The sequence below is a fragment of the Megalopta genalis genome, chromosome 3 (assembly GCF_051020955.1).
Source record: "Megalopta genalis isolate 19385.01 chromosome 3, iyMegGena1_principal, whole genome shotgun sequence".
Taxonomy (NCBI): domain Eukaryota; kingdom Metazoa; phylum Arthropoda; class Insecta; order Hymenoptera; family Halictidae; genus Megalopta; species Megalopta genalis.
Window position 1 is genome coordinate 25,297,416 of NC_135015.1, and position 27,331 is coordinate 25,324,746.

The following is a 27,331-nucleotide window of genomic DNA, read 5'->3' on the forward strand; positions in this document are numbered from 1 at the left end:
CTCCGCGCCGATTTTATCCTTCCCGGCGCGAGTCGGGCCCCGATGCGCCGCTGGACCCCGTTCCTCGGCAATTAGGCCGCGCGCGTTACGACCGACATAATAATTTCAGTCGCGTAAAGATCCGCGGTCTACCGGCGACAACGTTGTTGCCTCGTAAGCCAAAAGTACCTATTGCGAAACACGCCGCCCGATCGCCGGCTCTTCTTGAAACGGCGGCGCGAACGATGGAGAGAAAAAAGTGGATGCAAAAATTGTACCCTTTTCTTTTTTAAACACTTTGTTCTTTCTAGACACGCTCACGCAATTACCGTGATGCGACAATCAGACGTGAAAATAGATGTTTGGGGTGAATGAACCTATTGTGAAACGTCGCCGCGATTTCAAGCCCTTCTCGAAACGGTGGCAGGAAAAATAGAATAAAAATTGGATAGAGCGTGCGAAAGTGGATGTAAAAATTCTACCCTTCTTTTTGAACATTGTTCTTCGTAGATTCGCTCACGCAATTACCGTTATGCGACAGTCAGATGTGAAAATAGATGTTTAAGGTGAATGTACCTATTATGAAACGTCGCCGCGATTTCAACTCTTCTCGAAACGGTGGCAGGAAAAATAGAATAAAAATTGGATAGAGCGTGCGAAAGTGGATGTAAAAATTCTACCCTTCTTTTTGAACATTGTTCTTTCTAGATTCGCTCACGCAATTACCATTATGCGACAGTCAGATGTGAAAATAGATGTTTAAGGTGAATGTACCTATTGTGAAACGTCGCCGCGATTTCAACCCCTTCTCGAAACGGTGGCAGGAAAAATAGAATAAAAATTGGATAGAGCGTGCGAAAGTGGATGTAAAAATTCTACCCTTCTTTTTGAACATTGTTCTTCGTAGATTCGCTCACGTAATTACCATTATGCGACAATCGAACGTGGAAACAGATGTTTAAGGCGAATGTACGTATTCGCAACGCAATGAAATTATTAAATACATAAATCATTTAATTGATTATTAATAAGTTTGTTCTTCTTTCACATCGCATACAGTACAATGAAATAAAATGGATGGGATAAAACAAGAAAGTAAAGTACAATGAATCAAACTCGAATGAAATGCAACGATTTATAGGACGAATTTGAAATTAACGATAATCTTATATTAATTTGAAAAGCGTGTTCCATAATAGGTACACATTTTCCTGAAATATTTACGATCGCGTATCGACGGCCCCGGTCTCGGACAATGGATCTCGGGAATAAAAGGGTAGAAAGGGGGCGAGGAACGCTGCCCGGGGGCTTTGTGCGGGACAGCGTTCGGCGCGAACATAATTTTCGCTGAATCCGTCGGTTCACGGTAATACGCACAGCTTTATAATCTCGTGACGGAACGTGCAACAGCTGCCCTCGGCCCGTACACCGTCGTGTACCATCGGACATCAAAAGGGGGGAAAGGGTGTCGGGTCGTTCGCCTCTCGTTTTCTGCAAACTAGCACCTGGCGTCGCTGGAAGACAAGCATCTTCCCGGGACCGGCTACTAACACAACATATATAGTTCCCTGCTGTCCTCCGAGAGGAATATAGTTCCTTCTCCTCGACGAAAAAGAGCTGGCCTACATCCTCGAGGAAAATTATTCTTCCGAAGCTGTCTATCTGTCTCCCTCTGGCCGAGTCCAAGACGCGACTTATCGACCTCGAAGCGTTCTCCTTCGGATTCGTTTCTTATGTATCTATCTATTTATCCATTTATTTATCCATTTATTTATCCATCTATTTATTTATTTATTTATCTAAATATTCATGTATCTATCTATTTATCTAGCGATTTATTTATTTATACATTTATTTTTCTATCTATTTATTTATATTCATTCATTCATTTATTCATATCTATTTATATTCAGTGATTTCAACTAGGATTTTATTTGGCAACGTACGATGTACATCGGTACAGAAGTAATTTCAGAATAATTCAGAATTCACAGCAAATTCGGAATAATTCAAAGCTAATTCAGAATTCAAAGCAAATTCAGAATAATTCAGAATTCAGAGCAAATTCAGAATAATTCAAAGTAAATTCAGAATAATTCAGAGTAAATTCAGAATAATTCAGAGTTATTTCGGAATAATTCAGAGTAAATTCGGAATAATTCAGAATAATTTAGAGTAATTTCAGAATAATTTAGAGTAATTTCAGAATAATTCAGAGTAATTTCAGAATTATTCAAAATAATTCAGAATAATTCAAAATAATTCAGAATAATTCGGAGTGATTAAATAATTCGAATGAACTCGGGAGTAATCTCGGAATAATTTCCGAGTATCTGGACACTTGGTCGAACAGGGCAGGAAAATTAGAGGTACAGCTTAGGAATCGCACTCCCACGTCCTTCCCTCTGAAGTTTCTCGATGGCTTCCTTCATATTGGTCGGAGGAGCAGTCTCGTCCTCGCCGATGTTATCGGTTTTGCAGCCCTCATCGTTCAGCATCTGCTCGTGCCTCATTAATCTGTATCGATTGTCCAGGTGAATGGCCGGTTTCACCTCCTGCACCGTTCTCAGCTGGAAAAAGAAACGAGCGTTTTGAGTCGCTCGAACGTACGCTAAAAAAGTTACTTCGAGTCTATAATTATGCGCCCCATTGTATCCGATCGATTCATTTCCGTTATCATTCTTTTGTGTTTCATCGATTTCAACATTGTTTGGCACTTCGCCGATTCGCTTCCGGTTGTCGTCGTAAAATAAATAACGCGCGACAGAAAATTCGCGAATGCAATTCAACAAGCCGTTGCGAAATTGATAAAAAATTCTGTCGATCTACTCGGAGTGCGCGCCCCCCCCCCTCCGGGAGAGGAGGCGTCATAAAAATTCACGGAACTGGCTGCGACGTTCACGTGGCAGCCGAGGAGGCTCTATCGCGTCGAGAAAAGAAGCTTTCCGGTGCTTGGGTCCTTGTTTCGCCTGTTAGAACTCAACGCTATCGGATAGAAGTCAACGTCAAACAGCGACGTTGCTGAAAATCCGCACCGCGTCGCTCGCAATAAGCTGCTTACCCCATCGACCCGCGCGCCCTCGTCCCTTCTCACGGACCCCTAACTTTGTGTCCTCCATTGTCAATATTAAACCCAGAGCCTCCTGCATCCCGAATAATCATCCGCGTGATCATTTCACGGCGGTCGTGTCTCGTCTTGAACGAGAAACTTGCCGAAAGGTCTCTCTCTGGTTATGTTAGTTTCTCGATAGGAAAAAAAAGGACGCCGCGTCGCGAGAAGTCCGTCCAGGGAAATCGTCCGGTGAGCGTCTTCCAAGGAAATCAGACTCTATTCTTCATGCTCGACGCTCTTTCTAGTCGCGTTTCGGTCCACCGAGGGCCGTGAGAACGGGACATCAAAAGGGGCCGGCGGCGTGTCTCGCAAACGAGGAAAAATGGTCCGCGAATTCAAGCACCGTGGTGGGAATCGTTCCGGTGAATTATTCTGGCAAATGTAGCGAGTTCGTCATTCTTTGGATGTATCCGGAATACCTTGGAGTACTTTAGAGTACTCTGGAATAATTTGGAATACTTTGGAATATTTAGAGCGACGCACGGTGGTTGGCTTTTGCAAAACAGTTGGTCGATATTCACGACTCGGTGCGATTTTTATGAGAATCTGCAGTCTCGCGTCTTCCAGGTTGCCGAAGCACAATACTAAACGCTAATACATTTTATTGGAAATTTGATTGTTTTCAATCAACATTAAAATTAGCAGAAATTGTAGCTCGAATCAGTCAAAATGGTCTCTGATTTCTTTTCTTTTTACGCTTTGCCAGCATTTGAAAAATGTTTATTTTCTTCTCAATATTGAATAATACTGTCTTTCGCTCGGTGATATTATTATAGCCGGTGCCGAGACGAACTCAATGACCTACTATACACTGTAGCCTTAGACGTCGTAACAAAGCTGAAATAAGTGCAGTGGAAACACAGCTAGGAAAACATGTAAGAGATCGTAGAGCGGCTATCGCAGCCGGTGCAGTGTCTGGAAATCAAATTATCTCGTTAGAAGCCGCAAAGCGAACGTTTCGAAGTGCGGGAGGGTCGGAAACGGGGAGAAAGAAAGGGAAACGGAGTGACGGAGGGAGAGGGAGAAGGAGAAACCTTTGGAAACGTCTCTCGTAAGCCAAATGCCTGACCCGGATTCACGGGTCTTCCCTTGCCCGTTTACGATTAACTCTTTTCTCGTTTTCTATGGTTTCCGGAGCACTCCCCCTCTCTCGCTCTCTCTCCCTCTCACTCTTTCTCTTTCTCGCTCTTCTGCTCCCTCTCGCTCTCTTTTCTCTCTCTCTCTTTCTATTTCTCGCTCTTTCTCTTTCTATTTCTCGCTCTTCCTCTTTCTCTTTCTAGCTCTCTCTCTCCCTCTCTCTCTTTCTCTTTCTCGCTCTTCTGCTCCCTCTCGCTCTCTTTTCTCTCTCTCTCTTTCTATTTCTCGCTCTTTCTCTTTCTAGCTCTCTCTCTCTCCCTCTCTCTCTTTCTCTTTCTCGCTCTTTTGCTCCCTCGCTCTCTTTTCTCTCTCTTCTCTTTCTATTTCTCGCTCTCTCTCATTCTCTTTCTAGCTCTATTCTCTCTCTCTTTCTCTCTCTCTCCCTCTCTCTAGTACCCCCAAATCGACGGCACGACCCGCAGCTGGCCCGCGAACTCTTTCCGTAAACAGAGAAGCCCTGTCCGCGCGCGAACGTCGACGGTTTTACGACGTTCGCAGCGTTTTCAGCGAAAACGTTGTCTGTTATTTTGTTTACGGACGAATGTCCATTACGAGGTAAAATAAAGCACGTAACGGCGGACAAATGGTAACAAGGAAGTGGTTGAAATGCGGAGGAATAATTTTGATAGGTATGACGTAAACAGCCGGGGAATTGTAGGGAATGATTAAGAGAGGATAAGGATCTATGCACTTGTGATCTAAGTGAGATTGATATTAAAAGCGAGAAATTTCAATTGTGACGGCTAAGATCTTGGCAAGTGTACGACGGAAGGGATCGTTGTCTTCAGAGCTGGATAATATTTATACTCAGTCTATAAATTTTAGATAGAACGTGACAGTTCCGCAAGTTGAATATTTTATTTCGATGATCTACAATTAACACGTGAAATATACGTGTTTTATTTTGATAATATGAAATGTGAAATGAAATGGTTTATTTTGGTAAGGTGAAACGTAGAATAAAATAGTTAATTTTGACAATGTATAACGTAAAATAAAATGGCTTATTTTGATGATATATCAAATGTAAAATAAAATAGTTGATTTCGATAATGTATAATGTAAAATAAAATAGTTTATTTTGACAATTTAAAACTAAAGCGTAAAAAATGAATATTTTATATTGACAATCTAAAATATCAATTAAAATATTTGTGCTCTTAATATAACATAAAATATAAAATAGAACATTTTCCATAGTTTTTAACATGACAATAAATTGTAAAAATGACTAACGTGACGTGAAACGAAATAAAGTGAGAAATCATAATGTTTGCGAATAAAATTGATGGTTTTTATAGTTTTTAAGATATAGTTATAGATATAATCACAGATATAATTTTTATAGCTCGTTTTTATAGTTGTTTATCAATCGGTAACTATAAAAACGAGCCGCAATACTCGAATAATCGTATCTCCCCTCAAATCAACCATTTTCGTGGGCAATCAGAGTGCGAATTAGGGAGAAATCACTGTAACAATAAATCGAGACGTCGAAGGACAAAGGTATCGGTGAAAAATGTAGATCGTACGGCCAGTTTTTGACCGAATAAAGCGAAGCGTGTTGCGCCGAACGATCTCTCGAGCACATGTTCGCGCTATAAAGCGTGCGAAGTTCCGCGATTTGCGAACGGCGAGGATGAAAAGCGACGGGGCATGACCCGTCCGCCGTGCCGGGGGTTCTCGGGAACTTACTGTCTGTGCCCGTACGGCGTATTGATCTTACGAGGGACGATTTTTAAGACGAGTTTCCCGACCAACGGCACAGATGGCGTCACCTCGCGACGCTGCTACGCCTACGCACAGTCCACGGAACCTGTTGTTCCTACGGACCAACCCCTGCGCTTCATCCCCTATTTTTATAGTCGATCAACGAGATCGTCGAGCATCGTCGCGTTTCCGGGCTGGACGGGATTTCGTCGACGCGTACCACTGACTCGAGTTCGGTTTGCTTTCGTCGCTGCGATTCTCTTCGGGACGCCGACATTTTGACGAATTTTGAACGCACGAGTTTCGAACCTGCGGGAGCTGTCCTCCTCGTCTTCTTTATCTTCTTCTTTTTCTTCTTTGTCTTGTTATTTTAATTTTTTCCTCGATTTTCGACGATGCCGATTTTTCGAAGACGCGCGGAAGGGACAGCGCCTCGTGGATCTTCCCCGGCGAGGAATACATGGAATGCATTTTAAAGGAACGTTGTAACGATTCCATCGGCTCGGCGGAGGATCGATACGCGAGGATGCCGGCCGGAATGTCTGCCGCGATGTCAGGAGCTCCTGGGTACGCGCGATACGACTCGAACAATATCGAATTAAACTCGAACGAGGCGGCTGCCAAGTCTGTCTCCTCGTTTTCCTTTGGAACCGAGAGCAGAAAGACTAACCGGCGGCACTCCCGAGTCCCGAGGTCTTGCGGAAAAATTCGAAAGATTCTCGTTCGGTCTGGGATTTATTCACGGGCGAACGGCGCGGATAAAAGAACAGGCTCGCCTCGAAATCGTAGAATTTTCGATAGAAATCAGATAGAGAGATGACTCGTACTTCAAGTTGAACTTGAAATGTTCTAGAATACGGGAAAATTGTAGAGAATGTCACGAGTTTAAGGTACAAACGTCGAGTCCAACAGAGAACGAATTATATTTGTACGAAGTAGGCGGGATCTATGCCGAGTAGGCGTGGTCTAAGTCGCGTAGGCGTGGTCTGTGCCGCGTAGGCGTGGTCTGTACCGCGTAGAGACGGGTCTATGTCGCATAAGCGTGGTTGCGCCGCCTAGGAAGGGTCTGCGCACCACGTAGGCGTGGTCTACGCCGCGTAAGCGTGGTCTGCACCGCCTAGAAAGTGTCTGCGCGTTGCGTAGGCGTGGTCTGCGCCGCCTAGGAAGTGTCAGCGCACCGCGTAGGCGTGGTCTGCGCCGCGTAGGCGCGGCTTCGTGGCTCCCGATCTCCTTGCAGTGGCCCGTAGAAGCAATTCTCCGTTTCTACCTGCTCCAGACTATACGGAGACCAGACAGAACGGACTCAAAATAGTTCCCGATTGAAAAGTCCGTAAATATTCGTCCCGAATAGCGCCGTTAGCCGAGACGGGAGCTCGCGCTGGCGTGTTCGGAGAAAGAGGCGGGCGAAAGAGACGCGCACGTGGTTCCCCAAAGCGATGATTAGAATCGCGCCGGCAGCCGATTATGATACACGAGAGCGTGGTGCACGGGACTCTGTACAGCCGGCACACGGCACAACCGAGGTTATTGACCAGGAAGATAGGTTCGTCGGGGGTGGTTGCCGAGGGGAGGTGTCGACGGTGGCGGCGGCGACGCTGCCTCGCACAGAGCACAGGGGATAGGAATGGAGTTTGCCGGCTGCTCTGTCTCTCTCTCTCTCTCTCCCTCTCTCTCTCTCTCTCTCTCTCTCTCTCTCTCTCTCTCGCTCTCAAGAGCACAGCCAGGCCAGGGTGGTGGGATTCCTGGCCGGGTGGAGGGAGGGTGAGTTTCGCCGCGAATCCAACGATACCCGGTGTTCGCAGTCTGTTCGCTCGACTCGTACACGATACAAGCTGTAGAATAGACTGGCAACTTAAATAAAGACCGAACTCGCGGCATCACGCTCGCTGGAGTCGGATGGATAAAGGACTCCGCGCGGCGAACTCGTCGCTCGCGAACGATCCCCGCGCGACGCGCACCACCGTCTGGCCGGATAATAACGATCAACCACCGTCGTTCGCAACCAGTTATGATAATCCGAAGTCTCCGGACGGGAATAGTTCGAAATTATCGAGATCCGTATAGAAGAGGGCGGGACCGACGCGTCTGGAGCCGAAGTGGGCGTTGCTTCGATGCTCCCAATTTTTGACGAAAGCCGTGCCTGGTCCAATTCGTTTATTGTATATTATTAAATATTTAGCGTGTCGGGGCAAGCATGTGTGGTAATATAATAGCTTTTCGTAAGTTAATTATCGGTGTATAAATTTATCCGGTATCATTAGAAACCGTGGAGTTTTTATCTTCATTTCGGTGGAAAAGGAAACAATGTATAGTTCTAACTTACGTTAATATCTTTAATCGCAAGGTATGTTCGTTAAATAATATACAAATCTGAAGCTTTCTGTTGTCTTTTTCAATCGAGCCTCGTTTTTGTCAAGAAAATAATACGCGACGAACGCGAAAATTTGAATTATAAGAATCGATTACATCTCAGTTTCGTCAAAGATGTGTCACAATTACATCGTTAACAAAATTTGCCCCGTCGACATTATTTACCATTGTAATTGTTCTCAGCCTAAATGACTGATTCTTAATATTTTCTCTCACAGTTCTTGACATTGTAAAAATGCTCGTAGATGCAAAGCTTTACATGATCTCTCAATTTTATTCGGATTCGCAAGCGGCGATAACGTTGAGAAACTAATTGACGCTTCTCGTATATAATTCTGCGTCGCAATTTGAATTTCATCGGATGAAATACTTTGAGCGCGGCGAAAGCGTTGAGCGTGGCAATAATTTGTTGGCCGTTCGCGTCTCGCGTTGGTGGCGCGATTAAGCGATGCGATTGATAGACACGCGTCGCCGATGCTATCGGAACGCGGTCGTGACTTCGCCGGGAGCCGGGAGACGCCGCGATACATCGGGACCCCGCCTCTTTCTCTCTCTGCGGGCTCGGGTCGTTAATTCGCGACGCGTGTAGTCGCTTCGAGCTCGTTAAGACGATACGCGAGGCGAGGCGAGGCGACGCAACGCGCTCGTTAGCCAGCGCGACACCGCGAAACGGAGTTCGTTTCTTAGTCGAGTCACGGGAAACCGCCGCGCCTCGCCGCGGTTTCCACAACTTCTTTGCCTCGGCGATCGAGGCAATTAGCTTTTCGTTCGTTGCTTCCCTGGCTGCCGTTTAAAACGCCGAGATTCGCGGCGAGTGACGCCCTCCCGCGTCCACGTTTGTTTAATTAATCGGCGAGCACTGCCACTGTTAATCGGACACCGCTCCTCTCTCTCTCTCTCTCTCTCTCTCTCTCTCTCTCTCTCTCTCTCGATTAATTCGACTAATTGCATCGCCTTCTTCCGTTATACGCAGCACTCGGAAATAGAGGTTACAGGGATTTCTCGGTTCGAACGCCGAGCTGCCGCGACAAACAGACCTCGGTTCTTTCAGAGACCTCGTGGCATCGTTTTGTGGCGCCGTATTATGTCCGGTCGATGATTTATTAACCCGCTGCCGTACTTCGACGAGTCCGACTCGACGTGAAAATTTCTAGTAATTATTTGTATTCAGTATAAATTGTTATTCTGTCCTTTTAAATCGAAAGAAAATTCTAATCCCTTGTTGTCATCGATATTTAAGCATTCGAGTAAATTAAGGCGCACCATAAGCATCAATTTTCCTTTCCCTTCTAAGAAATGATTGCAATCGAAAAATTTCTAATCGCAGTGACTGCGAGGAAAATAGTATGTCAAGGGGTTAATTATTTGATCTTGGGAATTTCACTTACTGTATGCGACGCGGCATTTTATTTATAACAATAGTAACTGGAAATAATAATAGCAATAATAATAATAATGTAATGTTTGCTGGGTCCAAATGGACCCGGTGCCCGTCATCCGAGGGTTAATACAAGATCAGAGATCGATACGAGACGTTTTGTTTGTCGGTGAAACGTCGCCGAATATCACAATCCAGCAACACTGCGAGACGAGGCCCTCGTTTTACCGTTTTGGGCCTTCTTTTGGGCCTCCTCTTGGACCTTCTCTTGGGTTTCCTCTTGGGCCTTGTCTTCGGCTTTCTTTTGGGCCTTGTCTTGGGCCTCCTTTTGGGCCTTGTCTTGGGCTTTCTTTTGGGCCTTGTCTTGGGCCTTCTCTCGGCTATCTTTGCGCCATCCTCGGGCCTGCTGCAACAATAATTCAATCGCGTCCCGTTGCACAAGGCCCGGCAATTGCGTCAAAAACGCCATCGTACCGTTTTCCAAAGGAGGCGGAATGCGGGTCAGGTCTGACCCGCCCTTTAATACAGTTGACCGCGACCGGGTATCTCTATCTCGGGTCTCCCGGTATCGACCGGCGAGTGCATATATACGTATTGCATGCGCGTGTGTTCTCTCTTTCTCGGTCGGTGAATCGAGTTGCATCTGTGACGCCCACACGACTCCACGTAGGTCGAATGCGTGGGTTTCCACGTGCATTGTTCGACGCGTCCTCGACTGGCGGAGGGATCGGCGGCGGTCGTCCGGCCGCGACTGTGCAGACAACGATCCTCGACTCGATTCGATTCGATTCGATTCCGACGACCTTGATTTCACCGTATTACTCGCGCACGAAACGGCGCACGGTGCACGAAAACGCGAAAAGGCTGGCCAAGTATTGGAAACACTGCGGAAACGTTGAGTGTATTTGGAAAGATGGATTGTATCGGATTTCTGCAGGATTACGATTGAATTACTTAAGGGATTATAATTGCATTATAACTCAATTGCATTGTAATTCAATTGCATTGTAACTCAATTGCGTTGTAATTCAATTGCATTATAACTCAATTGCATTGTAATTCAATTGCATTGTAACTCAATTGCGTTGTAATTCAATTGCATTATAACTCAATTGAATTGTAACTCAATTGCGTTGTAATTCAATTGCATTATAACTCAATTGAATTGTAATTCAATTACAATGTCATTCAATTGCATGGTAATTCAATTACAAAGTCATTCAATTGCATTGTAATTCAATTTCATAGTAATTCGATTACATTGCAATTCAATTACAATGCCATTCAATTACAGTCATTTAATTACATTGAAATTCAATTACAAAGTCATTCAATTTCATTGTAATTCAATTACAAAGTCATTCAATTTCATAGTATAATTTAATTACAGTCATACATTTACATTATAATTCAATTACATCGTCAGTTTGCAGAAAATTCCGTTGTAACGTACGCTATCTGAATCAGTAAATAATAAAATAAATAATAACCTGATGTGATAATAACTTGATTAAAATGAAGCCATTATCTGACACCTCGATAATTAGCTTTTCGATATATTATTATAATAATATAATATGCATCATAATTATTATAACATACGTTATAATTATAACAAAACACATTATTATAAAGTATCCTATAATTATTAATAGTATATGAATTCGATCAAATAAAATGCGATAAACACCGTGTATACTTTTTAATGAAGACTTATTTAGAGATATCGCAAGTCATTCGAGCCGTATCCGTCACTTGAAAGTTTTAACGGTTGGCCAGCCTTTTCGCGTTTTCGTGCGCCTTGAGACACTCCGCGCGCCTAAACCGCTGCTCTTTTCGCGTTCTCGTCTTTTCCCGCTTCCTCCTCGTGCACCGACAAGCCGCTCTGCTTCAAGAGACATTACCGGGGTCCCTCGTACTCTTTCCTCGAGGCAGTCCTCAACCTTGAAGCAACAGGGTCATCCAGAGGCTCTGCCGCGCGTTTTTCATCTTTTTCGCGTCGCTCCACGGCCTTCCACCTCTCTCACACCCTCGACCCTCGGCTCCATCCAGAATGAAGCGGGTTCGTCGTCCACCGAATCTCGTTAACTCTTCGACGGCTACGGACCTATACGCGCATTCGACGAAGGCTATCGGCGCCACTCTACATAAATATATTCAATAAAATTGATAAACTTTATAAATTCGATGAATTCCATAAATTAGATAAATTCAATAAATTCGATGAATCCGATGAATTCGATAAATAAGATGAATTCAATAAATTCAATAAATTAGATAAATTCGATAAATTCGATGAATTCGATAGATTCAATGAATTCGATAAATTCAATAAATTCAATAAATTAGGTAAATTAAATAAAATTGCAAAGATGATTCGAAAAATTGGTTCTGCAAAAGTCTTCGCGAAAAGGCTTCGGCTGTCGAAAGACCGTCGTGGTCGAGGTCGTTCAGAGGATCGAGAGATCGAGAGCTCGCAGCAGCGTGTTTTTCACAAATTTCCACCGTGACATTTTCCCCCGGTTGGCTAACGAAAGCCGATCGTCGTCGTCGTCGCGTCGAGTCGTCGTTGTTGCGTCGACTCGTCGTTGTTGCGTCGACTCGTCGTTGTTGCGTCGACTCGTCGTAGTTGCGTCGACTCGTCGTTGTTGCGTCGAGTCGTCGTAGTTGCGTCGAGTCGCCGTTGTCGTCGCGATCAATTGCGCCGATCGTGTTTCACTGCAATGTTTATAATCGTTGTCCGTAGATTATACGTACATATACATATATATGCGAATCTATACGTAGGTACATACATTTTTATATAACGCTTGTAGTTGGAACATTGTTCGTTTGAATCTCTGCGAATCCTGACTCGTTGTCGGTGTGGCGTGCACCGTGTTTGGTAGTGCGGCAGATTGGTTATAGAGAACATTTGTTAATAGAGGATATTTTTGTCGCTTCTATATATATATATATACACATTTATAAATTTTTATACAGGGTGGAGCTCATGGGCGAACGCCGAACATGCTTTATCTCATTTTATTTGATTGAATTCATACTGTTGATAATTATAGTATACATTATAATAGTTATAATATACATTATAACAATTATAATATACATTATAATAATTAATAATATACCTCCGCTGTCACAGTTCCTACGCGAAACCCGTGTGTCAGGTCGCTCAGTCACGGTTCAGTTGTCCAACAACTGTCGCTCGAAAACTAGCGATGCTATCGAGACAGAAATAATTGAGAATGTAATTTGAACATTCTAGAACATCGTTTGCTCTGTCAGAACTCGATATCTCGCTTCCAAGTGTATTGAATTATTTATTTATGCTCGCTTACTTACTCGCTTACATATTTTATTAAATTCGCATAAAAACGTCAATATTATAACAAAAACAATTCTATTAAAATTATATAAATTGACATAAATCATTGTTTATCCGGTAGAGTGCACAATAGAAGGTATTAGTGCGTTGGTTACAATAGATTTTATATTTGATTCTGACATTTAAGAGCAGAGCAATTACATTACAGTAAATTGATCATTTCATTCTTCTCGATAACGATGTCACTTTTTGAAAAAAACAAACAAAATCTGGGACAATTAGATCCAGCGTGACAGCCGAGGGTAAAACAATGAAAGTTTCACTTCGCTTTGGCTGAGAGATCATGGTCGTCCAGGGTTCTCCATCCTGTATAGAAACTAGAGCGATTGTCTTTCGATTTCACCCGTTGACCACCGTGTATCTTGTAGTGTCTTAGTATCTGTCCATCTCTACATATATACATCTATTGATGTACATTATATATTATTATTATTATTATTATTACTAATATTATTATTATTATTATTACTAATATTATTATTATTATTATTATTACTGTTATTATTATTGTAATCGTTCTTCTTCTTATTATTATTCGTCGTTAGTATTATGCCACCTGCCACTCTCTTTCTAACACCGCTGTTCACCAAAGGAATGTTTGTCTTATTGATTTGTATTGTCGTGCCACCGATAACCGTAGACCAGCATCATCCGGATAACAAGATCGACACGATCTCTGTACCACGATCCCGGTATATATATACATATACGCACATATACATAATTCCCTGGTTAGAAGTACGCTTTAGTCGAGTATCTATATACATATCTATCTATCTATCTATATATATATATATACACATATATACATATATCTCATAATATGTCGAGCAGTCGAACGATCTTGGTGTTCTCAAGCGGTTCGAGAGATCTGCGCCGAAGCAAAGCAAAGCTGCCGACGAAAATCTCACCCCTCCCTCCTCTTTACTCGCGTTCCGACCATTATCTTTCCCTTCAGAGTTCGGCATTATTCGAACATGATTTTACACGAACGACACTTCGAATCAATTCTTCCAGTAACGTTCTAGTCGACGAATATTTCAGACGAGCGATATTTCGAGTCAATTCTTCGAACTTCATATTCGGGCGAATTTTATTCGCATACCGTAATAATAATGTAATAAGTTGTTCGAATGAAATTTTATTCGAATAGTAGATCGTTCGAAGAATTTATTCGAAATAATTCTCAAATATCAAATTTTACATCGAAATGCCGTTCGAACAAAATTTTATTCATAGTATTTCGTCGCAATAATATTCGAATACAATTTTATATCGAAATGTCATCCGAATTCATAAAATCATATTCGAATTCATTCCATTCGAATTCATTTCATTCGAATTCATTCCATTAGAATTCATTCAATTCGAATTCATTCAATTCGAATTCATTCCATTCGAATAAAATCATATTCGAATTCATTCAGTTCGAATTCATTCCATTCGAATTCATTCAATTCGAATTCATTCCATTCGAATAAAATCATATTCGAATTCATTCAGTTCGAATTCATTCCATTCAAATAAAATCATATTCGAATTCATTCAATTCGAATTCATTCCATTCGAATAAAATCATATTCGAATTCATTCCATTCGAATTCATTCAATTCGAATAACATCATATTCGACTAGCACCGAACTCCATCTTCCACCCCCATTCCCCCAGCGTCCACGAGTCTCTCCGCTTTCTTTCTTCACTCGGAACGCAAAACACAAGGATCGACGATTTTCGCAGGCATCCCACGACTCTTCTCGGCGAAGAGGAGCAAAGGAAAGAGAGGCTAGTCGGTTAAGACAGACGCAGACGGGTCGGGCTTCGAGGGCGGTGGATCGACGGGACGAGGCCCGACAGACCCGAGGGGACCGAAAACCGGCGACCGTTCTCACCAGAGAGCGCATCTCCTCTGTCTTGACTATTTTCTTTCAAGGATGCAGGCACGAATCCAACCCTCGCGGCCCGACGATGGACCACCAGGCGCGAACGACGGAGCTGCGGTGACCGAGACATGATGTATTGTTTCTCGTGAGTCCCAAATTACCAACCTGCGAAACGCTCTATCGGCCACGATTGTGACGGAAGCAGCTAGATATTCGACTAGAAGTAGGGAAAGTATATGATACAACGAAATATTTTCGAACGGTCTACAGTGGCCCACAAAATTATTCGTACACCTTTTAAAAAGCAATAACTATTATTTTAAAACTGAACTGAAATGACTCGAATTTTTTTTTATAGAGATTAGTCTACTGGACGATGACTGAAACGATTCTTTTTTTAAATTTTGCTATTACTTGGAATGACAGAGAAATAAAAGTCTCTCGTTTTTCTTAACTTTTTTATCTGAGCCAATAACGAAAATTTAAAAATGTCTTCAATGTGTTCACGTTGTTGTCTATTATATAAAGACAAATTAAAGATCGCAAAAATCGCAGTTTTATCACGATTTCGAGCAACAACGCGAAAAAATTTGCAGTTTTTAAAAACGTTCGCTTTTAATTTTTGCTTTTCGTTCCAAGTAATAGCACAATTAAAGAAAAAGCTTTTTAGTCATCGTCTGGTAGACTAGACGATCGTCTAAAAAACAATGCAAGTCATCTGGTCCAGTTTCGAGAAAGTTATTGCGTTTTGTAAGGCGTGCGAACACTTTTCCGGTCCACTGAAGTTTCGTCGAAATCGGCGTGTCACCGTTGGTCACGTCCCGTTGTAAAATTGCATTTTTGCCGGAGATCGTTGTTTTTTCGCTAGCAGCGCGCACTGTACCGAAACGATAGAAAAGAGCAACTCGAACGGTCGCTGCAATGAGCGCAGAAGAAGCCATAATTCGGAGAGACAAGCGCATCGATTGCGGCTGAAATCGCGAGCCTGTTTTTGCCGCCGTTCCTCCGTGATTTCTCAACGTCTCTCCTTTCTCTGCCTCTCTCTCTCTCTCTCTCTCTCTCTCTCTCTCTCTCTCTCTCTCTATGTGTTTGTGTGTTTCTCTCTTCACATCGGCGAGTCCATTTCTCCGTCGTGCGAGGCTAATCGGCTTGTTCCCACTCTTTCTCTCTCTTTCACTCGGTTTTCTCTCTCTTTCTCTCTCTTTCTCTCTCGGTTACGATCGCGCGTATGCACGCGGAAATAGAAAACGAGGAAAAAGGTGTAATATCCTCCTAGACCAACCTAGATCTCTGGACACCGTTAGAGTTCACCGGTCTAAACGTTCCGCCGTTACAGCAGATAACGAGTTTCTCCGTCGTCTGCAACCCTCTGTCTCTCTCCTTTCTCTCTCTCCTCTCTCTCTCTCCTCTCTCTCTCTTTCTCTTTCTCTTTCACTCTCTCGCTCTGCCTCCCTTTTTGTCTCTCTTTCCCGGGCAACTCGGTCAGAACGGAGCGACGTGGAAACCGCTTAATCTCGTTCCCGCAATTTTCTTTTTCTCCCCCGACCGTCGTTCCACGCTTTCCAATCTTTAGGGTCCCGCAAGATTAATCCGGGGCCGTTCGAGCGGAGCGACACCGTTACTCTTTGATCTATCAGTTCCGAACGAACAACGGCTGCTTTCTCCGTCATCGGAACTACCTTCGTGCCGCGAATTTCCCCTGTTGTTGTTCAACGTCGACGGTTTTCCTTCATGACGGAGATATCGTCGTTGGGTTTCCTCCATGACGGACATCGTCAGGGTCAACGTTCTTATCTACGTCGGACAAGGCTAATTGTTACAATGCTTTCTTTAATGCGTTGTTGCAAACGACGCGTCAACGACATTCCTGTTCCGGCGGCGTTCTTCTGCGATATTTATTTTTTAACCTTGATGTTCCCTGATCGGCGCACACCGATTTCGACCCATGAAAAGTCCACCGTAAAGAACGGAAAGTAACTTACGTTTCTTTATCAGACATTCATTTTTTTTCTTTTGATTTTATTTTATTGTATTTATTTTGTTCTTTTTCTACGTGTGAACTCTATTTTGTCTTTTTTTAACTATGTGTGAACATAAATGTGCAACAAAGTTGAATGTAAATTCAACTATGTGCCAGTACTACAAAGTTGAATATAAATTCAATTATGTGTGGAGATAATTGTATAACAAAGTTGAATATAAATTCAACTATGTGTCAACATAGTAGTATTACAAAATTGAATATAAATTCAGCCGTGTGCCAACATAATAGATAATAAACTTGAATATAAATTCAATTATGTGCCAACATAGTAGAAATAAACTTGAATATAAATTCAACTATGTGTGAATATAAATGTGCAACAAAGTTAAGTATAAATTGAACTATGCGTGTGTGTGTGTGTGTGTGTCAACATAGTATTATTACAAAGTTGAATATAAATTCAACTATATGTCAACATAGTAGTATTACAAAATTGAATATAAATTCAACCGTGTGTCAACATAGTAAATAATAAACTTGAATATAAATTCAATTATGTGCCAACATAGTAGAAATAAACTTGAATATAAATTCAACTATGTTTCAACATAATAGGTAATTGCACATAAATGTACAACAAAGTTGAATACAAATTCGACTATTTTTCAACATAATAGAAAATTGCACATAAATGTACAACAAAGTTGAATATAAATCCAACTATGCGTCAACATAACAGTACAACAAACTTGACTATAAACCGAACTATGTGTCAACACAGTAGTACAACAAACTTGAATATAAATTCGCCTACGTGCCAACATAGTAACATAACAAAGTTGGCTGCAAACAGAGACTGTATTAAACCATGGGAGATCAGAGATAACCAGGACACGGAGCTCGTCTTACTCAATTCGATCGCCAATAGAGAGACAGTAAACGTCGTTGCCATAAAATATTACATTCCTAATAACTCTGTTCATGCAATTAGGGGTGGTGGTGAAAGGGGTGCATAAATTCTACTGCTCGAAGGACTTCTTTTGAACATGGCACACGCGTATAGCTTATCGAACGTGTAAACGAGCAGCAGTTCGAGCAGCGACAGATAAAAAAGCTGTCGAACGGAATCAGGAGAATACGCGAGAATTCTGAACGGTTAACGAGAGCCCCTGCGATCGCCGGTAAATTAATCGGCAGGGCGCTGCGACCGGTCGGTCTCTCCCTCTCCCGAGGTCTCCTGCAACTTAACGGAGAGTCCCTTTCCCACGAGTTTGCATCCCTCTCGAGTCACCCTCCTGTCGAAAAATCCATTTATTCGTCTCGCTTGCGATCGATCTTTGAAAGCAGCAGCAGCAGCGGCGGCGGCGGCAGCTCGCGGTTGCCGGAACGGGGGATCGAGAGGGGCGCGAGAGGCGTGCCATTGAGAAACACGAGAAATCGATGATGAACGGAGCCGGAGAGAGGGTGGAGCGGGGAGAATTGCCTGGAGCTACCAGTCGATTTTGTCTCGACCGTAGACGCAAGCCTCGTCGACCTAGCCTCTCTCGAAGCTTCGCAGCAGCGCGACGCGTCGGCAATCTAGCTGGACAGAATTGGATCTATTAAGTGATCCTGATCTTGAGGGACGGATCGCGCGGCAACAACAGAGCGCGTCGATCTTCTTCGAGAAGATCTGAATTTTTCCGTGAAAGAGATCGCCCCCGGAGCAACGCGCGACAGAATCAATTAACACGCTGAACAACCGACCGAGCGGCAACGGTAACCGGCCTGCCGCTGCATTGCTTCATTAAAGCGTGAAGATCGAATTTATTTTTAACTTTTCCGAAGTTTTTATCGCGAAACTTGCTCCGATAATGTAAGCTATTCGAGCAGTTCCCGTGAAAGGGTCTCGGAAAGTTCGCGGAACTGCGAAATAAGAGGGAACGGTCGTTTCGCGCGTGCCGGGTTTAGTGTTAATAAATAATATCCTGAAGCATGGTTATTTATATTGGAAGCTGCGAACGCGTATTAACCCGTTGATACGTCATTTTCCTCGCAGGCGTTGCGATTAGGAATTTTTCGACTGCGATCGTTTCTTGGAGGGGGTGGAAAATTGGTGCTTATCGGGCGCCTAAATTTTAACACTTAGCCAACCGAACGGGGAGATCTCCCCGTTGTAAATTCAGTCGGTTGACGACCGAATGGATGATTAATGAAAAATTGAAACTGATTGCTTCATTTTATTAAGATTTGCAAGAGATACGAATGCTGAAGAAGTAATCGATGCCATATAAGTTTGCTTCATCATTTTTGTTCGATCGAATGAAATATTTTAATTTTGCGAAAATATTTGAGGTTTCTAGCGCGGTCGTGGAAGTATTAATGAAACGAATGATTGAATATCGATGACAGGAGAGTTAGAATTTTACTGCAATTTTTAAGGACATTTTAGGATTATAGTTGGGGAGAATTAAATTAGGGAGAACTTACTGTGTCGCGCTCTGATTGGTCGCGGATATTCGAAGGACCGACGGAGTCCGAGCGAGGAAGGTCGACCGAGAGTCGACCGATATACCGAGACCGGGATAACCGATTTAACCATCGAACCCAATGTAGAACCGGTTGCCGACAACTATCTCCGCCTATCTCGCGAGCCACCGATTTTCTTCGGCCGAGAGCCGGCCAGTCGAGTCGAGTCGAGTCGCTAATTTCCGACGATTAGCGTCGGCCGCAGCTCTCTGCCCTTTTTCTCCGCGGACGAAAATCGGGTAGACAGCAGTCGAAACAATTGGTTTCGCTCGTCTAAACGATCCAGCTTTTCCACCATTGGCCAGATCATCCACCCTCGTTTGACCCAGATCGTTTGTTCCCCGACTTTTCTGCGTTGCTGCTCGCCGGGCTCGACGAGTTCTGCGAGATTATTAGAAAGAACTCGCGATTATCCTAAACTAAACGTGTGTCCGTGCACAAGTATAGTAATGATTGCGGCTGGTACAGAAACGTTGACTTCTGAAAATTACGGTCCTCGACGGTTTTCGAAGGGTTTTGCTAAATCGATACGCGATTTGCGAGGATTAAACGAGACGCGCCGGTTTCGCGCGTCGAGTGCGCACGGTATCCGAGGAGGTTCGGACCAGATTACTGTGTGTTACCGAAGTTAAGTAGGTGAGAAAGATTTATAGAAAGATTTGTGGCCGGAAATGCTTTATTGAAAAGATTATGTCAGTTTAAAGGTTTGAGGTTTTAGAGATATTTATGATTTATTGTGGCAGAATTTTTGCATTTATAATTTATATATTTATATATTATTATATTTATGTTTATATATTACTATATTTATGTTTATATATTACTATATTTATGTTTATATAATACTATATTTATATATTATTATATTTATATATAATTTATATTATCAGATACCAAACAATGATAATAAAAATTAATTGATGAAATGCAGAAGATTAATTGATCAAATACAAAGCAATGATAACAACAATGAATTGATCATATACAAAACAGTGATAAAAGGTAAATGAATCGATGAAATACAAAGCAACGATAACAAAACTGAATTAATCAAATACAAAAGAACAATTACACTAAAATAATTCAAAGATACTGTTAGACAAAATTTCAAGTTATTAAAACAATTACGAAACGAAATAAAATTACTGCAGCTCCGGTGTCTCGTAATCGGTGCAGCAGACTATTTTTAATCGTACAAAAATCCGCAGTTTAGTTGCAAGAAATGTGTAATAAATATAAAAAGTAAATATAAAATTGTAAGAAACATAATTTGTGACGATACAACTGTGACATATTTCTGCGATAACAAGCGAGCGTAAAGCGTAACTTTATTTGAACATTTTTCACTAATTCGACTTGTGTGACACTGAGCATACACGTTCGCTCGCGCACCCTTCCCGGCCACCCTGTACAGTTTCCATTGTCGCGGGAAACTTGCATATCGATTGGCCGAGCCGTCGATGGAACGTCGCGAATTAACGTCGCCGTGTACACGAAGTCTCTGGAGAGCAAGAGCCGGCCCTAGGAATCGAAGGTGTCCCCGAGATATTCGTTCCGATGAAAAACGTGGCTGGTCGAAGTAAAAGAGCTGCGAAGAAATTGATAACCGGCGAGGCAGAGTAAGTGGTTTCACGCGGACGTGATTCGGGAGCAGCACTTTGCACCCTCGCGACGACGACGACAACCACGATGCTCTCTCTCTCTCTCTCTCTCTCTCTCTCTCTCTTCTCCGAAGAGAATAAAGGATTCGGCGCTTTGCTCTCTCGCCTCCTCTCCGAGCGAGGCTCGAGTGGCCTGCGGGAACAAGGGTGGAGGAGAGAGGAGAGGGCGAGAGGGTGAACCGGCCGATGGTCGGGATAGCGCGCGATCCGTGATCGAGAGGGCCGCGGAGCAAGATTCACGATTGAGCAGAGGCCTCGCCTCGGCGCCTTCGAGGCGAATCCTTTGCGATCTCCGTGCGATAACGAGCGAAATCCTGGACCGCCACGCGACGACGACGCCCGATGCGGGCGCGAGAATCGCGTCGAGCATCGAGGGCAATTGTCTTGTCTGTAGCGGCTGCCACTCGAGAGCGTCCTTCTGATTACGCTGCCGGATCGAGGAGCGAGCTCTCCGCTGGCCGACGAAGGTGTTGCCGTCGCGAATTTTTATTACGTGGATATTTGAGAAATTGGGAAATCTTGGGATGTCAGTTTTATAGGTGTGAATTATAGACTCGAAGGAAGTTTTGCGTTATTGGTGTGATTTTGAGGGAAACTTCATCGAATATTTTGTATATTACTATGTTGGAAATAATAGAAGATGGAAGTATGCGAACTATAAAAATGCGAAAAATAATATAGAAGTAGACAGATTTTTTTGTGTTGGAAATGACGAAAGATAAAAGATAGAAGTATAGAGGCTATGTTAAAAATAATAGAAGATAGAAATATACGAGCTATAGAAAAAGTAATAGAAAATGGAAATCTACAAACTATGTAAGAAATAATACAAAATAGAAATCTGCAAACTATATAAGAAATAATAGAAAATAGAAAAAATAATATAAAGCTGTATAAAAAATAATACAAAATAGAAATCTGCAAACTATGTAAGAAATAATACAAAATAGAAATCTGCAAACTATATAAGAAATAACACAAAATAGAAATCTGCAAACTATATAAGAAATAATATAAAATAGAAAAAATAATATAAAGCAGTATAAAAAATAATACGAAATAGAAATATCCAAATGTAGCTTTCTTCTCTCTTCGTTCAAAAATCAGTAAAAATGTAACCGCGTTGTCTCGCATTACCACGATGCAAATAATTTGAGACACGACACTCATATACATAATTTTAAACCAATTTTTTCGCAGCAATCTTGCTAAAATGCGAGAACGAGTAAAAGAAGTTTCACGAGCACCCCGGGTCGAGTGCATCGACGAGAAGGAACTCGAATCGTTCTTTCCTCATTATGAATAAAAAAATATTAAATACGTGAAATATTAAATACGTGATTGGTAAATTATACGCTCTAATACAGTAGAAAGTAGATACAGAGATCGCGATGATATTCACGAATGATTTCACAATTTCTTTCGGTTAATTATCTCAATTAACCGAGTGTCCAAGCGAACGTATCCGCTTAAACAATTGCACACAAAGTGGCGAACGCGAACAACGCGTTTCTGGGGAAACCGTTTCGACGAAAAAGTAACGCAGAATGCTGCGAATCGCGATCCAAGGGAGGAGGAGGAGGAGGAGGAGGAGGAGGAGGAGGAGGAGGAGGAGGAGGAGGAGGAGGAGGTTCGTTCGTATTCGTTACACGAAATCGAATAATTGCGATATAATTTCAATCCTGTTGCGCGCGGCTAAATAGAGATTATTGCGGGCCGCGGCGATGCACTCGCGCCGGAGTTTTCGAGTATTATCCACTTGGCGCCGATTGTTCGCTTTTTAATGCGATTGCAACGCGTTTCTGGGACAATGGAGAATTTATCGTCCGGCGCGGATTCGGCGGACCCTGGCCAAAAGAGAGAGAGAGAGAGAGAGGGGAATTACCTTTTGCTTCGCGTCGCGTAAAATGACGAGCGCGAATAATTCATGAGAGGGAGGAGGCTCCGGCGAAGAATATTTTTTCGCGGTTCCCTCCGAGAGGCCGTGGAATAGATAAGCAGCGGAGGAGGGAGCGGCGGGTTCGTCGCGGGGATGAAAATGTCGTTTCCTCTCGAAGAAACGCGGCGGACAAACTGATTAACGACTCGCGGGGCTCGTGCCCGTGATTTCCGAGCGGGGAAACAATACGAGGGAGAGAGAGTGCTTTACGACGCGGTATTAATATTCAAGCAGCCCGGCTCTCCGGCTCTTCTCCGGCTTTCCGGCTCTCCTCTAGCTCTCTCCCGGCTCTCCTCTGGCTCTCTCTCGGCTTCCGGCTCTCCCGTGACTCTCTTCCGGCTCTCCGGCTCTCCTCTGGTTCTCTCCCTGCTCTCCGGCTCTCCTCTGGCTCTCTCCCGGCTCTCCGGCTCTCTCACGGCTCTCCTCTGGCTCTTCAGCTCTCCTCTGGTTCTCTCCCGGCTCTCCTCTGGCTTTCTTCGGCCCTCCTCTGGCTCTCTCTCAGCTCTCCGGCTCTCCTCTAGCTCTCTCCCGGCTCTCCGGCTCTCCTCTGGCACTCTCCCGGCTCTCCTCTGGCTCTCTCCCGGCTCTCCGGCACTCCTCTGGCTCTCTCCCGGCTCTCCGATTCTCCTCAAAAGCAAAGAGAGCAACCTTTTCCAGCTCAGCGAACTTCTCGCTGTTTTTCGCATCACGATGCGCGCCGCTACTTCGCCAAGTTTATTTTTACGCGTGAGACTCGAGTACTTCCCTTAACTAGGTGCCCCTCTCTCCCCCGTTGTTCACGCAACTTCGACCCTGATAGCCGGCCGATCTCGAAAATCTCGTTGTTTCACCGTCCAGAGTTAATTTCGGACGGCTGGTTCACTTCCTCGCGAGATTCCATCGCGGCGGAAAGAGAAACGACGAAAAGAGAAGGGTTTTCCAGGGTCTAGGGGTGCCCACCCCCTCGGTTTACAGACGGTTTTACCGACGGAGCAGCGCTCCGGAATCGAGGGAAACGGTGGAACTCTTTGAATCTTGCACCTCCCTGGTCGATAAAACCGCCTGTCCGTCGGCAACACAGCTCTCCGCACGGTAAGCGCTTGCTTTACCGATCAGCAGCATAGTCATTCCCTCGGACGATCATCCCTTGCAACGCTAATTTACCCCCGTGGTTACAGACACGAGGAATATTGCCGAGTAACGTGCACCAGGGTTGTTACGATTTCAATTTTTGCATACTTGGTTAGTTTATTTATGCGCTCGTGGTTCAACGGGGAAATTAGCCTGACGCACCCTATCGTACTAACCACCCTCTCCTCATTTTCTTGACATTTTATTTATTGGAAGACTGTTATTTGCACCGTTTATTTTTAAAGTGGTGTAAATTCATTTTTTTTTAAATGAGATATCGCATAATTTGTGTTTAATTTACTGCAACGCTTTCATTAGGATTTATTATTATTTCTCTGTGCGAGAAGTTGTCACAAAATAAAACTGAAATACTTTTATTTTTATTTAAGAATTTAATTATAGAAATTTCGACACTATCGCATTCGTAATAGAACAGGTTAATAAAGTAGTGCTACTGTTAAATAAAAATTGAAAGATGCTCCTTTCAAGGTACGAGGAAATTAGTAAAAGAAATTCTTAATATAATCGAAATTAATATAAATAAAATTTACACAGTCTATCTAAGTTCCTCTTGTGTATTTTCCATATTGTTTATTTTCTAAGAATTATAAATATAACGATACAATTTTAGATTGAAAAAGAGGCAAGAGAACGTGTATTTCTGACAAGAATTTTTATTTAACACTTGGAAGAAATTTATATCGTTTTTTAAACATTTCTAAACTCTCCAGGGGTTGATACTTAAAATATCTCGCTAATGTTCTTTTAAACAATCATTCCAAAAGAACTTGTTGCATCATGTGAATCGAGATAATTTCATGGATCACGGATAAGATTAAATGCACTTTTCGAGCAAAATTCTCAAGAAATTCCGAACTGCTCGTTTCAAACTAAACCACTGAAAAACTGCTAGCAGATGAAATGCAACTTAGCGAAACATTTGCGAACGATTTTCATTTCGCCGATACTTTTGGCTCTCCTCTCGGCACGATAGTTCCCGAAAGAGCCTGAATTTCGTCAGCCTCGCACCCTATCGATCTAACTACCCCGTGCTCGGTGCAGCAAGATCCAGAAGAAGCGGCTCGTCGTTATTAGGTCGCTGGCTACGGACTCGTTAGTTTCCGGGAGCGGTGTTTCGCGTCGCGTTCCTCTCATATTCCAGCGATTTCCAATGCATCCACCTACGAGCCCTGTTTATCGGCTTTCCGGGCCCCGTTAATTCGGTCGGCGTTCCAGCGAGACGCGAGTTTCCAGCACTCGGGGCAACTTCGCGCGCGTTCAAGGGCACTCGATTCCAGCGGAGCCGTGTCGAAGCGGATCAGTGGTCTTGAATAATAAGTGTTTCCACGTTGTCGGCTCGAGCAGAGCCGTTTTCGCGACACCCTGCCGCGAGGGACGCGATTAATTAAACGCAAACAGGGCCACGCCCCGCTCGCGCGCACCTCGAATCCCAACGACGCGATTCCGCGTAAGACGAAATGCCCCTCGCGACAATGAAATGCCCCGCGGGGCATTTTTCTGGGCTCCTCGGGAGCGGCGGAGCGACGCCCACTCGGGAGCGGCGAAGCCACGCCTCTTCGGGAGCACCGAAGCCACGCCTACTCCGGAGCCTGGCTCCAGAGTCGAGCAAATTTTACTTCAAATCACAAATTAAACTTATTATTATTAAATTTAAATTACAAATTGAAATTATATATATATATAATTTCAATTTGATTTCAATTCATATTTCATTTGAACCTTAGAGAGAGACGAGTAATAAATAATTTCTGCTTTTCTTTTGTCTGTTGTATATTTTGTAATAGATATTTTGTACATTAGTTTTGTAAATAATATGTTGCTCTTTTTTATCGAATTTAGATGAGAAGGGAATAATAATTAAGCTTTGTTGTTTTTTTTTCGTTTATCGTACAAGATATATTAATTGTAATTTATTGTTATTGAAGAGCCTGCGTTTTTCTTCGTGAATTCAGTGACGTCGAACTATGTCGATTAAATAATAATAGAGAAAATTGGGTATTACAGTGATTAACATTAATTCTGTATAATTTTTAGGAAATCTAGATGTGTGTTTAGAATGCAATTTGAATGCAATTTTATTCGAACAACACTTCGAACGAATCCTTCGAGTACTATTTTATTCGACTAATCTTTCGAATAATGATCGAATAAATTCTTTGAACGATATTTTAACCGAATAATACATCGAATAAATTATACCATCAACATTGTCTTTACTATTCGAATAAAATGTGCTTTACTCTGTCGAATAGCAACCGATAAATTAATCATCCGTCGGCGATTGCAGATCGCCGATGATTAATGACTGCAAATTACTAAACGTAATAATTACCAATCCCAGTAACGATTAATCGATTAACGATTACCACGATTGCTGTCCGCGATCGATGGCAAAATGATCGATCATCGCGCAACTCCGGCTTCGAGACAGCAGAGTCGCTTGTGCAAAAATAGCCAATAGATTCTCCAAATGATGAAGGCGAGGAAAGTTATCGGGGGGGAGATCTTGCGACGATCACGCGATCGGACGATCGCAGCCCGCGCCGGGGTAGATCGGTGCTCGCCCCGAGAGCCCGCGAAATTACCCTCGTCTCCTTTTCATCCAGCGATTCGTGTTACCCGAATGGCCGTAATGGCCGTGCCCGACGGAACAGATTAGCGTCGGTGCTCGGCGTTCTCGAGTTTCGTGGCGTGCCCGGATTGTCCTCGATTCTTCGAGACATCGCCCGTTCGAATTACCAGCCGGAGAGCTTCCTTCCGGCGTGGCCGAGAAGACAGAGAGAGAGAGAGAGAGAGAGAGAGAGAGAGCAGAGCCCTGTTGCCATCGAAACGGGTTTCTCGCTCGTCGAGCGTCCCAGGAGGATTGAATTTTTTTGTCCGTTCCGAATCGGATGAGGGTACCCCTCCTCGCTCCTTCCTCCGGCTGGATAAGGATCCGATCATCTTTTTTTGCCCGGCACACAGGATGAAACCCGTTGAAAAACGCCCCGATCCTCCAACCCCCCTTTCTTTCTGTCCTCGGGAACAGCAGCAGTTTCCGATCATTTAGGGTCGCCCTGCGGACCGCGTCGCGTCGTCTTTGCCCCGGGAGCCACTAAGCCACGCCTACTCCGGATCGCAATGCCGGTAAACCGATTCAGCCTTGTTAATGGCGTA

At 43.4% G+C, this 27,331-nt stretch overlaps 2 protein-coding genes across 9 annotated transcripts in view; one reads left to right on the plus strand and one right to left on the minus strand.

The window, feature by feature from the left end:
• The window catches only part of msi (RNA-binding protein musashi), a 241,959-nt gene that overhangs the window by 183,429 nt on the left and 31,199 nt on the right, over nt 1–27,331 (plus strand). For 3 of the 8 annotated variants that reach the window (XM_076520488.1, XM_033473327.2, XM_033473325.2), the window contains one exon: nt 14,810–15,097. The exons of the other annotated variants lie outside the window; for them this stretch is intronic. In XM_076520488.1, coding sequence (XP_076376603.1) covers nt 15,081–15,097 — 17 coding nt within the window. In that variant the 5' untranslated portion in view covers nt 14,810–15,080. The remainder of the gene's footprint in view (nt 1–14,809; nt 15,098–27,331) is intronic. 8 annotated transcript variants of the gene reach the window in all.
• LOC117221957 (uncharacterized) overlaps nt 1,794–27,331 on the minus strand; it is a 94,989-nt gene continuing 69,451 nt past the window's right edge. The window contains exon 5 of the mRNA XM_033473341.2: nt 1,794–2,549. Within this exon, the coding sequence (XP_033329232.2) occupies nt 2,343–2,549 (207 nt within the window). The 3' untranslated portion in view covers nt 1,794–2,342. The remainder of the gene's footprint in view (nt 2,550–27,331) is intronic.